The sequence below is a fragment of the Odontesthes bonariensis genome, chromosome 5 (assembly GCF_027942865.1).
Source record: "Odontesthes bonariensis isolate fOdoBon6 chromosome 5, fOdoBon6.hap1, whole genome shotgun sequence".
Classification (NCBI taxonomy): Eukaryota; Metazoa; Chordata; class Actinopteri; order Atheriniformes; family Atherinopsidae; genus Odontesthes; species Odontesthes bonariensis.
The window spans coordinates 23,665,612-23,677,774 of NC_134510.1; the positions used below are offsets into that span (position 1 = coordinate 23,665,612).

Consider the following 12,163-nt stretch of genomic DNA (forward strand, 5'->3'; position numbering starts at 1 on the left):
TGCTTGACTGGCATACACCGACCAAGTTCATTTGGTAGGCACAGCACCTATTAATCAAGCTCAAATCTCTAAAACTGCGTAAAACTAAAGCTAAAGTAAATGTCTGCGTACACTTGTGAGGACTAACTTGAGTTGTAGGGACTTTTAAATGGTTTATTCACTTATCTAACTAATTTTCTGAGTTCTTTTGACAGTGAAAGCTCATTGATTAAGAGAAAAAAGGCTGCAAATAAGCTCGTCTTGGGTGTGGAAACTAATTTGCATCCACTTTGCTCAGAGACTTAATAGGCACCATAAAAAACAGCTGAATCATTTACGCTTGTTAAGGGTCTGGTGAAAGCGTTGTTCAAATATGTGTTCTTAGATCCATATCTAATGCCGGATGTATGTTGTACAACTTGTGATATTAATGTATATAAATAAAATTTCACATCTGTGTCTTTACATCATGGCGTCGTTCTCTTCAGACAGGGCTTTCTTCTTGCGCTTTTTGTCTGAGTTTTTGACCACAATGATGAAGCTGATAACTGCAACAGGAGGAGACGCAAAACAGAATTCGGTTACAGCAGAGGCCAAAATGCAGTCAGGAACACAAAACTGCACGGTGACATCATTGCTCAGCTTAACAGACAACGGTTCAGTGAGTTTGTTTTACCAGATGACAGCTTTACATGGTGTTTGTCAGACTTACTGCAGAATCCCAGAACGCCAGCCAGGACCCCGATCGTAGTTCCCAGGCCCGGTTTGAATCCCACTCCATGAGGTGGGGTGTAGCAGTGGCCCAGCTCTGTGCAGTTACACACTCTCACTGGAACGCAGAGAGGAGACGTGCAGGATGTAGAGAAAGGTGTCACGGGACTTTAAACATGCAATCACTGGCTTTTAGTCTTGGTGCCACCCCAGGAGTTTAAGTCTAACATTTGCTCACCTTTCTATCAGTTTATTATCTCAACTGCTGACTATTTAGCTGATCTGTTAATAAGTGTTCGTGGCAGCAGGAGGTTTCACTGGTCAAAGTGGTAAAATCAAGCAGGGCTTTGATTCACAGATAAATTCATCGTTGGTTTTAAAGTGATTCATTTGTCTAGATTAATATCCTTTAAGACTAACTTGAATAAGAAACTCACCCTCAAACGCCTGCGTGATTCCAACTCCTGCATTGTCTTTAATGTTGATGTTGAGAGAGAAAGTTTTATCTTGAACTGGTTTTTTCTTCAGGCGCAGTTCAGCTGTCATATCTGCATGACACACATTAGGGAAGCAAAAAATATACACAAGTCTAAGAGGTACAAATTTCCATTTCTGCACCAATTCTTCTTCTGTTTTTGGTTTTGTGTAACAAATATGCAACCGTACCATCAATTTTGCGCAGCTCCCAGTTGGGGAATTTCTTGCTGTCAGCGAAGGCGAAAGTGAAAGGGTAGGAGAATGGAGCGCTGTCTTTATCTTCGGCCTTGATGATTACAGGATTTAGGTCCTTCGTACAGATGAAGGCTTGCGTCTCTGTCAGTTTGGGGACGTTGTCGTTGATATCCAGCAGCTGCACATGGAGGACGCGCTCAGTGAACTTCTCGGGATTCTCTTCAGAGGGGAATCAAATGAAAAATGAAAACCCTTGAATTGTTCTTCTCAGGTCAACACTTTTAGCTGTGATTATGCCCTCTCTCACCCTTCTCAAATGCAATGACAGTGACATCAAAAGACTCCAGTTTCTCTCTGTCCAGCCTGTTTTTGGTCTTGATCTCTCCTGCAGAATCGATCTCCAGCCAGCCTTGAGTGTCACCGTCCAACTTAAAACTGCACACAAAAACACAGTCATCAGTCGTAAAAGCCACGCTCAGTCACACAGTAAAAGAGCTCAGCTGTGATAGGTCACAAACTAAACCTGGGATCAGTGGAGACAATGGCTGCCAAAACAAATAAATAAAATATTCTGTGTACACGTGACAACAGTTGAAACTCCAAACTAACAGCCATTGGCATTCATCTTGCTGGATCAATGTCCTCAGTAAGTTATCAAAGCTTTATCTGTGGTGTGTTTGCGTTCAGGCTGCTATCATACACTTCATCTTTTATCTCTTGAGTGTGGCCTCAGAAAAAAATTGGACAAAGCAGCCAGCTACGCCATCCATCAGCCAAAAAAATTTACTGCCAAATTACCTTAATAAATGCTTCAGAATGTATTCTATAGATTTTCTGAAATAAAACAATTTACCAATAAAACGGATCCCATTTAAAGGAATGGTCAGAATTAGAATGACAGGAATATGGGCAACTTTCTCCACAGACTCAAATACAACACTATTTTCTCTTCATAGAAGTAGTTCCAGATAAGAAAGATTGTTGCACGAACGTCACCGTGGCAACTCCAGCTGCCACTCCGAACTCACAGCTGATGAACATTCGATAATCAACAGCTGCTCTCCCCTCTGTCTGTTTCCAAACACTTTGATTGCACCGAAACAGTCAAGTTTCGATCTATGCTAAGATCTGGGAGGAGGTAGTGTCTCAGGTGTGGTTCTGTTTAAACTTCCAACAGTTCAACACTCAAAGACAACTTGTGTGAAACATGCCTTTAATCAGCATTCCTTCAGCCAGATAAGTGCAAATTCTGACCTGTAATTATGGCTCTCGAAGTCATATTCTATTGGTATTGCATCCAACTACAACCTGGCTGTGTTAAGATGCTCTGCAGGAAGGTTTTAACTTTCATTTGATTTGGTGACTGTTGGGCACTTTGAAAGAGTGATTGCAAAGAAACTTATTGACCTGGAAATCTACAACGTCACCCAGCTTTGTACATTTGCTTCAGCAGATTTAGTCTTTTATTCTAATGGAGAGACTGTGTCTGTACAAACTCAGCCCACATAACAGATTTGGGACAATGTGGGGGACTTTCCTGGCTCAGCTCATACACAAGGATTCTGACTTAACTCGTGAAGCTTAGCTTGACTGTGTGGCTAATCCCCACCCTCAAGTTTTGTGCAAACATCGCCAAAAAGGTAAACTCTAGCTTTCTTTCTCTTTCTCATAAATAATCCGACAGCCTCCTTGTAGTTTGTATGTTTGGGTTCGTTTTTTATGTATTCTAGATTCTTCATATTAATATTTTTTTAGCACAAACCTAAAAGAATAGACACTAAATATAAAAAAGGGTTACAAATAGAGTATAAAGTTGTATCGCCGATGGTTTTCTAACATGCAACAGTGTTTTAAACTGTTTTAAACTCAAAGTAAACTGCAAAGTTAGTCGGCAATACTTGTCAGTGGGATTGATTTATTTTTGCTTTTAGTATGTTTGTAAAAAAAAATGATGACAATTTTGACCAAGTCCCCGTAGTGCCCTCATAGTTAAAGCAGTTCTGACTAAAACAGCTGAGCTGCCAGTGCGTGTTTACCTGATCTCTTTCCCCTCTGGGTCCTTTGCCACCACAGTGAGCAGCACCGATCCTTTGGTGAAGTTTTCAGGTACAGTCACATCCAGGATGTCCAGGCTGAACTCTGGACCCTCGTCCACATCAGAGACAGACACAGAGACGACGGCGGTGGCCTGGCTGCCGTACTCTAGATCCTTCATCAGCGGCTCTGGGTTGCGAGCATCGATCTGGAGGTTGTAGGTGGGAGAGGACTCGAAGTCCAGAGGCTGTTGAGGGAGATGTGAGCTAGTTAGAAAGAGCTGCCCGGATCAGAGGAGCAGAAAAAGGTTTTCAGGATCCTAAAAGTCACAACTACTAGGTCTGAACACTCTATTGCTATCGTATGTGTACTAGCTGCTGCCACAGGTTTCTTTCAGTATTGTGTGTATATTGGACACAGAAGCCTGCAGGACCCAACAGGACACAGATCTGGACTGCAGGCAGTCCTATCAAACACACACACACTCTGTGCCAGTGAAGCCACACTTTTGTAAGTTATACAGATTGAGGTCTGACATTGCCCACTGTCCAATGCCATGGGCACTGATGCACCCCCCATACCATCTCACTGCTAACAGACTGGAAAGTCTTTCTCATCTTTGGCACATAGAGCAGCCCCCCCCCCCCCTCTCGAAAAGGCAGCTGACACTAGGAGTCATCTGACCACAGAAAACGTGTCTTCTGTCTCTCTGTGCATCTGAGATGAGCTCATCTTTAGAGAACTCTGACCAGAGCTGATGTATGGCCTCCTGCTGTCATGCCAGGCTGCCTGTGGGCTCAACGGTCACAAGCATCTGCCAATGGTTTCCATCCTTGGCCTTTATGCACTGAGACTTCCCCAAAATCGCAGTATCTTTTCATTATTTTACGCTCTGTAGATGTTTAAAAAAGACCAAACTTCTTCATAATTTTAGATGAGAAATACTTTTTGGGAACTTTGTACTTGCTTGTAAAGACTCAGCCATTGGTGGATACTCTATTTATAATCCTGACACCCTAACCTGTAATCTACTGATTGTATAATCTCTCAGAACAAATAACTATGTACTTTTTTTGCCATTTTTTTCCTCTCTTTGAACTTCTATGAGTGCATTGCTGGCATCAAATTCTAGACGTTCCAGACAAACAGGTGGGAGTAGAGATACTGCACCTTAGCGATGACCAGATGACCGACACCCATGCCATCAGTTTCCACAGTAAAGACTTTGTCATCGTCGCCTGCAGAGATGTGGAACTCAATAAGCGAACTGCCGCTGTCAGGGTCATCAGCATCTGTAGCTCTGATGGTCAGCACGGTGTGTCCTACAGGTGTGTCCTCTGCCAAATCGTGGCTGCCATACTGCACATCGACACACACAGTAAGAACATCCTTCAAAGAGCACAATAAACACGAGCGGTGGCTCAAATACTTACATCGTTCTTCTCAAAGATAGGAATCTCGTTGTTGACGTCGATGACCTTGATGACCACCTTACAAACGGTGCTGAAATCTGTGCCAAAAGCCATGAGTGCCTCATTCTGGAGTGAAACAAATGATTGAACTCTGCCTACAGGTGTGTTTGCATGCAGTGTTTGTGTTACCTGAGTCGCTGACTTTGACTTCGAGGTTGTAGACCTGCTGTTCTTTTCGCCGAAACATGCGCAGCGCCTGAATTCTTCCAGAAGCCTCGTCGATGGAGAAGGCGTTGGATGCAGCTGGTGGACTTTGGGACACGATGGTATAAGTCAGCTGAGAATTCAACGTCCCTTCTTTATCGTCATCATGGACCAACAGCTGTCCTACCGCGCTGCCTGGAATAGAAATTTTGTAAGAAAACCTGTCAATAGATGTCTCACAACTTAAAAATCATCTTGAATTCAAGAGTCTCCGGCAGTCATGAATGAAACATTAAATCACTTACAGAGCCCATTTTGGGCTTATTTACGAGTTTTCTATTCTACTTTGAGGGTAATAATAAACCAGTTTTACAGAAAAATACTGTATCTATTTTTTTACCTGCCTGAAATTGACCATTGTAGACCCTGTCTCTTTAAGGCCCCCCTCCTGAAAGGCCCAGTCTGCTATTTGGTGTACTGATTGGTCATAAAGCACAAATTCACTCTCCAGTGTTTTGTTTCCAAGAGTTCCACTTCTGCTATCTGTATATCACTAACATACTTGTTTTTCTATCACATTAATGTGAATTTTGGTAATCAAATACCTGGGGGACTTCACACCAACAGATAAAATTGATTTTAGATGGACAATTCAGTGCTAGAAGAAGGGGAGAGATACGATGCAGGGGGACAAGGATCAGCCTCCAATCCTAGTCAGCTGCAGCAAGGATTTCATCCTCTGTTGTAAAGTGCTTGACGAATGTGTCTTATTTCCCCTGCTTATTAAAGAACCTTTTCCATTATTTTTTTTGTTTTAATGCCACTTTTAACTGTGACTTAAGTGTAAATAATGTGTCACTTTGGTTTACGAGCCCCCAAACACAGAACACAAAGCAAAAAGAAGAAGTAAAAAATGAGTTGAGAAAAAGTTATGTGCCTTGAAAAGATTTTTTGTAACATACACACACATTCATATCTTACCTACAGGCTCATCCTCCTGCACCTCAAGCACACTCTCCTCATTTTCACACACTGGTGGGTTGTCATTCTCATCCTCCACCAAGATCTGAATCTCCATGGGTGGATCTACCTCTTTGCCACTGGAATCTTTTGCGAACACAACCAGGATGTACTAAAAAAGAGCAATACAAGTTAGACCTCGTTTCTTTATGAGTTATGGAAGATTGAATGTACAAACTATAGACGTGTTTTCTACCATGTCCTTTTCTTCTCTGTCCAGCTCCTCAGTCAGCAGTATTTCTCCATTTTCTGTGATCCTGAAGGGGAATTTCAGCTCTCGCTCTTTCTGCACTAATGTGTAGATGGCATTGGGGGTGTTAGACTGGACCTGAATGCAGAGAAAAGAGAGAAAGGCCCATATTATGATGGTCAATTGCTAATTGTATTGTAGATGTGTTAGGTCTGGGCGGGTATTATGAGAATTGTGCAGCTTAGTCATGAAAAGCCCACCTTACCTTTGCAATGATCCGAGGGTAAACACCCTTTAAGTTCTCTTTAATGGTTATGGGCCCAGGGCTGAACCACAGGTTCTCTTGCACAACAATTTGTACTCTGGCGCTTCCGCTCAGTGCCGTCTCTGAACCTCCTCCCAGGTCTTCGACACGCACAATCAGGGTGTAGTCTGGGTCCTCCAGGGGGTCCTTGTTCTGCCTCCTAATCTCTATCACCACAGGCGGAAAATAAAGATTGCAATTAGAATCAAAGTGTTATTACGATTAATTACGATACAATTACGATTATTTCCTCAATTAAACCATTCACACCAGTTATGAAACACCAGGAGAAAAAAAGCCCCAAGGTCACCAATTCCTCAATGCATTTAAGCCGAATAGATAACCAGAAGACATGGAGACAGGAGATGGACAAAGTATTAAGTCATTCGTTCATTCATTCATTCAAAACTGTAACCAACGCCTCAGACCTTCTTTAGCTTTTTAGGGATATTGCTTGTCAACAGCAGTCAGTAGGAAGGGACAGATCATGCAAATTTGTAAACTACTTAAGGTTTTCATCTTGACAATCAACAGCTATGGGCTCCTCTAAGCAGATGCCCAATACTCTGAGATTTTTGAATAACTGACTCCCTCAAAGCCGGAGAACGCTATAAGAAGATGGAAAAGCATTTGAGTTCTGTGGCTACGTTTCAGAAATTACACCTAACAGAAAAGATGGGGGTCAAATTGAGACCGGAAGAACTGCAACTTTTAGGCAGAACTGCTTATAGAATTGACTGACACACACATCAAACTGCTGTAGAAATTGTTTACAAGCTGTGATACTTGACATGAGGAGTGTTACTGAGTATTGACCAAACAGGGTGTGCATTTTTCTCTCAAAATTTGTAGCTGTAAATGATAAAGATGAGACTTCTTCCTTCGCTGCCCAAATATTCTGCACTTTAAATATATCATCCATTCTGTCGATTTTCTAAATAAAGAGTTAGTTACAAGATGTTACAGCTCTGCTGTGAACCTCTGTGGAAACAAACCTGCTCGCTGCACGCAAGTGAAGAAGGGGTTTTGTTCGTAAGGGACCTTCTGCACTGAGCAGTACTCGTCAAACTTCCCTTTCAGAGCATCAATGCTCTGATCTTCCCCCCTGCCATACTGGATTCCTTCTCGGGCCTTCAGCCTCTGCTCCCCTGTTAAAAAACAGACACACAAAATGTCAATAAACATGAGCGCACACACACGCTCATGTGTGTTGAACGTGAACACGGACACACACGACAGACATGTTTTTATAGAAGCAGCTGGTTTACAAGTAATTTACATTCTCACACTCACAGAGCAGTGAGAATCAACATCACGCGACACATTTAGGCAATCTGCCTCCAATCAGCGTTAATCTTGAGCACATGGGATGAGCTGTGTAATCTGGGTTCACCGTGGTGCTATGCTGCCAGATTACAGGCAGAGATGGGTAGATTACAGACTTTCCCACAAACACTGCACCTACAGTGTGTCTGCATTTGTGTTTGTGTTTGTGCGTGCGTGCGTGCACAGGCGAGTGCGTTACCTTCTTCTGTGGTCGAGATCTCTCCGGTGTCGGGGTCAATCTGGAACAGGAGGATGTTGTGATTGTTGGGGATCTGGCTGACCAGGCTGTAGCGTAGATGAGCGTTGGGTGTCTCTGGGTCGTCCAGGTCCGATGCAAACACTCGGGCAAAGGGGACACCTGGAACCACGGAGAGAGCTGATGTGAGGTTCTGATCGGAGTGAAAGGTGGGCTTTAGTAGCTCAAAACAGCGAGCTATAGAGACTGGATCAAAGTTTTTACATAGTATACATACAATATATAGACACTGCTTGTCAAAAATTCTTTAAACTGCAAAAGTGGATTTTCATGCTATAGTACACCACCTTTTTCTGCCATTTTTGGGACAGATAGGTCTCCTACGTTTTTTTCCCCTTCTTTAAGAACAAATCCAACGACAGAGATGATAAACATTTATCAAAACAGCTTTAACAGGACAGTTTCTTCTTGTTTATGTATGCTAGTAACTCATATCCAAGACAGCTAAACTCACAACCAAGCAGCAGTCTTTTAACCCCATTCAACTTCAGTTTTTTCCACTTTTATTTCTGCTAATGTCAACCAGCTTTATAGTAGAAGGAACCATCATATTTCATTATGACTAAGAGCATAATCTTCATGGACGTAAGGCGTATCGCTTATTTTCCAACTTCAATTCAATTCAAGTTTATTTAAATAGCTCCAAATTCAGGGCTATGTAAAAAAAAAAAAAAAGAAAACAATTCAGGGAACTTTGAAAAAGGCTTTGCATGATTTAGACATGGATTAGGTGTTGAAAACTATACAAAACAGTATCGATCTTTAACTCCATGACCTTTACAGTCCAGCAAAGAAAGGAATGGCTTCAAAAGAAAGCCACTATTTGTGCCTTTGATGAGGCAAATGAGGCACACGTTCATAAGAAGTAACTCTTTTCTTTTGTTCTAATCTTTTGTTCCCCCTCCTCTTATGAAACCCGCACCTGCTGGACTTTTTTCTTGAACCAGAGCTGGGTAGCTACTCTGATTGAAGCGGGGAGCGTTGTTGTTGACGTCCAAAACATTTATAGTCACATAAACTGGGCCATCCACCACTTCATGATCGGCCAACGCCTCCACCTGTATTTAGTTTCACACAAACAAACACAAGCATGCTGGACATGAATATGTGTTGTATTGCTACTACAATTCATCAGTATGATTTCTGCCTTAATAGGGACAGAGAGACCCTGATACCTTGATGACGTAATGGTTATCGCTTGACCAGTCCAGAGGTTTCTCCAGGAAAAGCCACCCATCGTTCGACATCTTAATGACGTCTTTACCTTCCCCGCTCAGCCTGAAACCATTAACACCGGGAAGTGACACCTGAAACTAAAAGAGGAAGGCGAGAAGTAAAATTAGAAGACTTGCGGTCACGATAACTGACTACTTTCAATTTGTTTAATATAACCAATGACAAAGGAAAGCTTTGGCAAGAGAATGTGGTTTAAGTGACAACACATGATGACATCCTCTAAAACCCATACTTGGCAAATGTTCTGGGCATAGTGTGTGCTAAAAAGACGACCATAGAAGAAGAACTCAAAATGTACTCAAGTACTCAAAAAAAAATCTTTCTATACCCTATCATAATACAGACATGCTGCCAGGTAATTATTTCTTTCCCAACTTTCTGTTGCCTTCATCAGATTCAATTATTGAAGATAAAACATTAGTTCCAACATTTGTTTTCTTTGTTCCATTTTCTATCTAAATAAGAGTTTGAATAATTTCATTTGATTGTACTTTTGTACAGCTGCTCCTGTGTGTGCAATACCTGATACATTGCATAGGGCACTGGTGTCCCCTCTGGCACGTCTAAATGTGTGTCCACAAATGGGCCCTTCTTTTCCTCCAGGTCCTTCGCACCAGCCTATCACAGCACAGGGTCAAAGGTCACACACAGCCGGATGTAAAACTCAACCTGTCAACCTCACGGCTGCTTTTCACTCCAGCTCTGTGTCGTAACATGAATCAAGTCAAGCACTGAGGGCAGTTATTTATTGAACCAAAATTACATGACAATGGTGGAATTCCTATATTCCCCCTGGAATGAGAGAGCAAAGTCTACAGTCAAACAGCTAACCCTGAGTTTAGCAACACTTTCACGGTTCACTTTAGTCATTTAAATAAGTTATCGTAGGTTTCCTTTCAAACGATTTTTTTCACATTGCACACAATTATCAGCAATCTCTTTTCATATTATGCTCCAAATGGTAAAAAGATTGGCTTTTCCTGTACTTCCGATACATCAAATTTAAGTATTAATCCACACCAAGTGGCTCACACGTCTTTTAACAGGTTTGTGCATTTATAATGAATATGTATTGAGGGACAGCAGAAGCCGTTGGTGGTGCGGTGTACTCACAATGCTGAACAGGACTGGGAGCAACAACAGATGCACCATGGGTGGCATTATCACGGTCTGGAGGAGGAAGAGGAGGAGATGTGGGAGAAAGGAGTCAGAAAAAACGCTGAAGGAGGTTTAAGAGATGATGTGACATGATGAGGACGATTTTATATAACTGAATCTTATCAATGATAAACATTTGAACTTATTTGGGCCTCACTGACAAAGAAAATGTGTCCTTGAATACAAGCATGCGCACACTATCACGGTTCACATACTTTCAGCCAATACGTGTGACTCCACCTTCACAACCAGGTGAAGCAGTGACCTGAACAGAAACGGAAACTCCTGTAACTCAGATCCTGATGGGTGAAAATGTGATGCAGGTATGCAAAGGTCAAAACAAATTTGTAACCCTGGTGACTTTATGGCAGTCTAGAATAAATTGCAAGCTTGGCTGTGGGTTTGTGTGAGTTAGATTTTAAGGGAATATGTAGTATTTGTGCATGGAAAAAGGATCCATTTTTTGCATCTGCGTTGTCCAGACATGCTACACTTTGCAAAGCAGTTAATGGCACATATAAAACATGTTAAACATTTCATGTTTGTCTGAAGAATACATAGCATGTAAAGGACTTCTTACTGATAATTAACATGGCTTTGCTGTTGCAGAAATATATCTGGCTGCAAAATGTGAGATGAAATTCAAGCAAAAACTGTATTTATTTTGCAGCTGACTCTGTTTAATCAACTTATCATGAATGAGTTGCTAATGTTTGCGGGTTTGCACTTAGCAAGCGAAAGAAAGAGGTGAAGTCAGCTGGTTGAGTGAAGGTGACATTGAGTTATGACTAATGACCTTTTGGTAGCACAGCACAACTAATATCAACGATATCGACTGACACTTCTTATTAATAAAAATCTTGATTGCCTGAAAGTTTTTTTTTTGCTTTTTATCTTAAAGTAGCAAAATATCTCTGATGATTGAGAGACATTTAACCATCAAGTCCTTCGTGGGTTTGAAGCTTTTCAAACTTCCATCCAGATTGATTTCAAAACCTTCCACTCAGGAAAGGATTTATTGCCCATGTTTCATGTAAGAAATAAACTGAAAGGGTTTTTCTTCAGCCTCTTGGCTCAATTACTGAATGACCTCTGTCAGATTGAATTTAATCAGCTCTGGCACTAAATTCAGTCTTCCATATGGATCATTACCGGATGCTGGAAACATGCAGTGAAGCAACAAAGAACAAGAGGTCGGTATCTGCCAACGCCTTATACTAGGCCCTGCCAAAGTCAAGTCAAGATCACAGCACTCCTGCAAATACCTGAAAATATCTGACAGATTTATCACACAATCCATCAAAAACAACAGTAACTCCACTTTGTTTCTACTTACACTTCCCAAATAATTCTCCTTACACCCAAGAAACCTGAAAACCAGCAGACAGGAGAGCGAGGCGACTTACCTTGCAGGAAAGATCGAGCAAGTCACCCGTCAGACCTCAGAGTGATCCGAGCAGCTCTACGCTGTCTGGTCAAACTTTAACAGAGTGTTAACTAGCAATGTTTTATTGGATCTAATGATTGTCTAATCACCCTGCCCTTATGTTACGCTGACCAATAGGAGAGCAGCTGACATGAGCGATAGAGACAGGAAGAGCAGAACAATGATACATACAGTACTATGAAAGACAAACCCATTACCGACAACTATTAGTCGC

At 41.8% G+C, this 12,163-nt stretch overlaps 1 protein-coding gene across 1 annotated transcript; it reads right to left on the reverse strand.

Moving 5' to 3' along the window:
• Nucleotides 1–293: 293 nt before the first annotated feature.
• Nucleotides 294–10,505, reverse strand: cdh17 (cadherin 17, LI cadherin (liver-intestine)). Its single transcript, XM_075466668.1, has 18 exons — nt 10,458–10,505; nt 9,867–9,962; nt 9,284–9,421; nt 9,031–9,166; nt 8,052–8,210; nt 7,522–7,674; nt 6,488–6,693; nt 6,229–6,360; nt 5,994–6,144; nt 4,998–5,207; nt 4,830–4,906; nt 4,567–4,755; nt 3,399–3,643; nt 1,670–1,797; nt 1,357–1,581; nt 1,128–1,238; nt 692–808; nt 294–527 (listed from the first exon to the last, which is right to left on the reverse strand). Exons 1-18 carry the CDS (start codon nt 10,503–10,505, stop codon nt 442–444), a joined length of 2,607 nt encoding a protein of 868 aa, XP_075322783.1. The 3' UTR covers nt 294–441.
• Nucleotides 10,506–12,163: the final 1,658 nt, after the last annotated feature.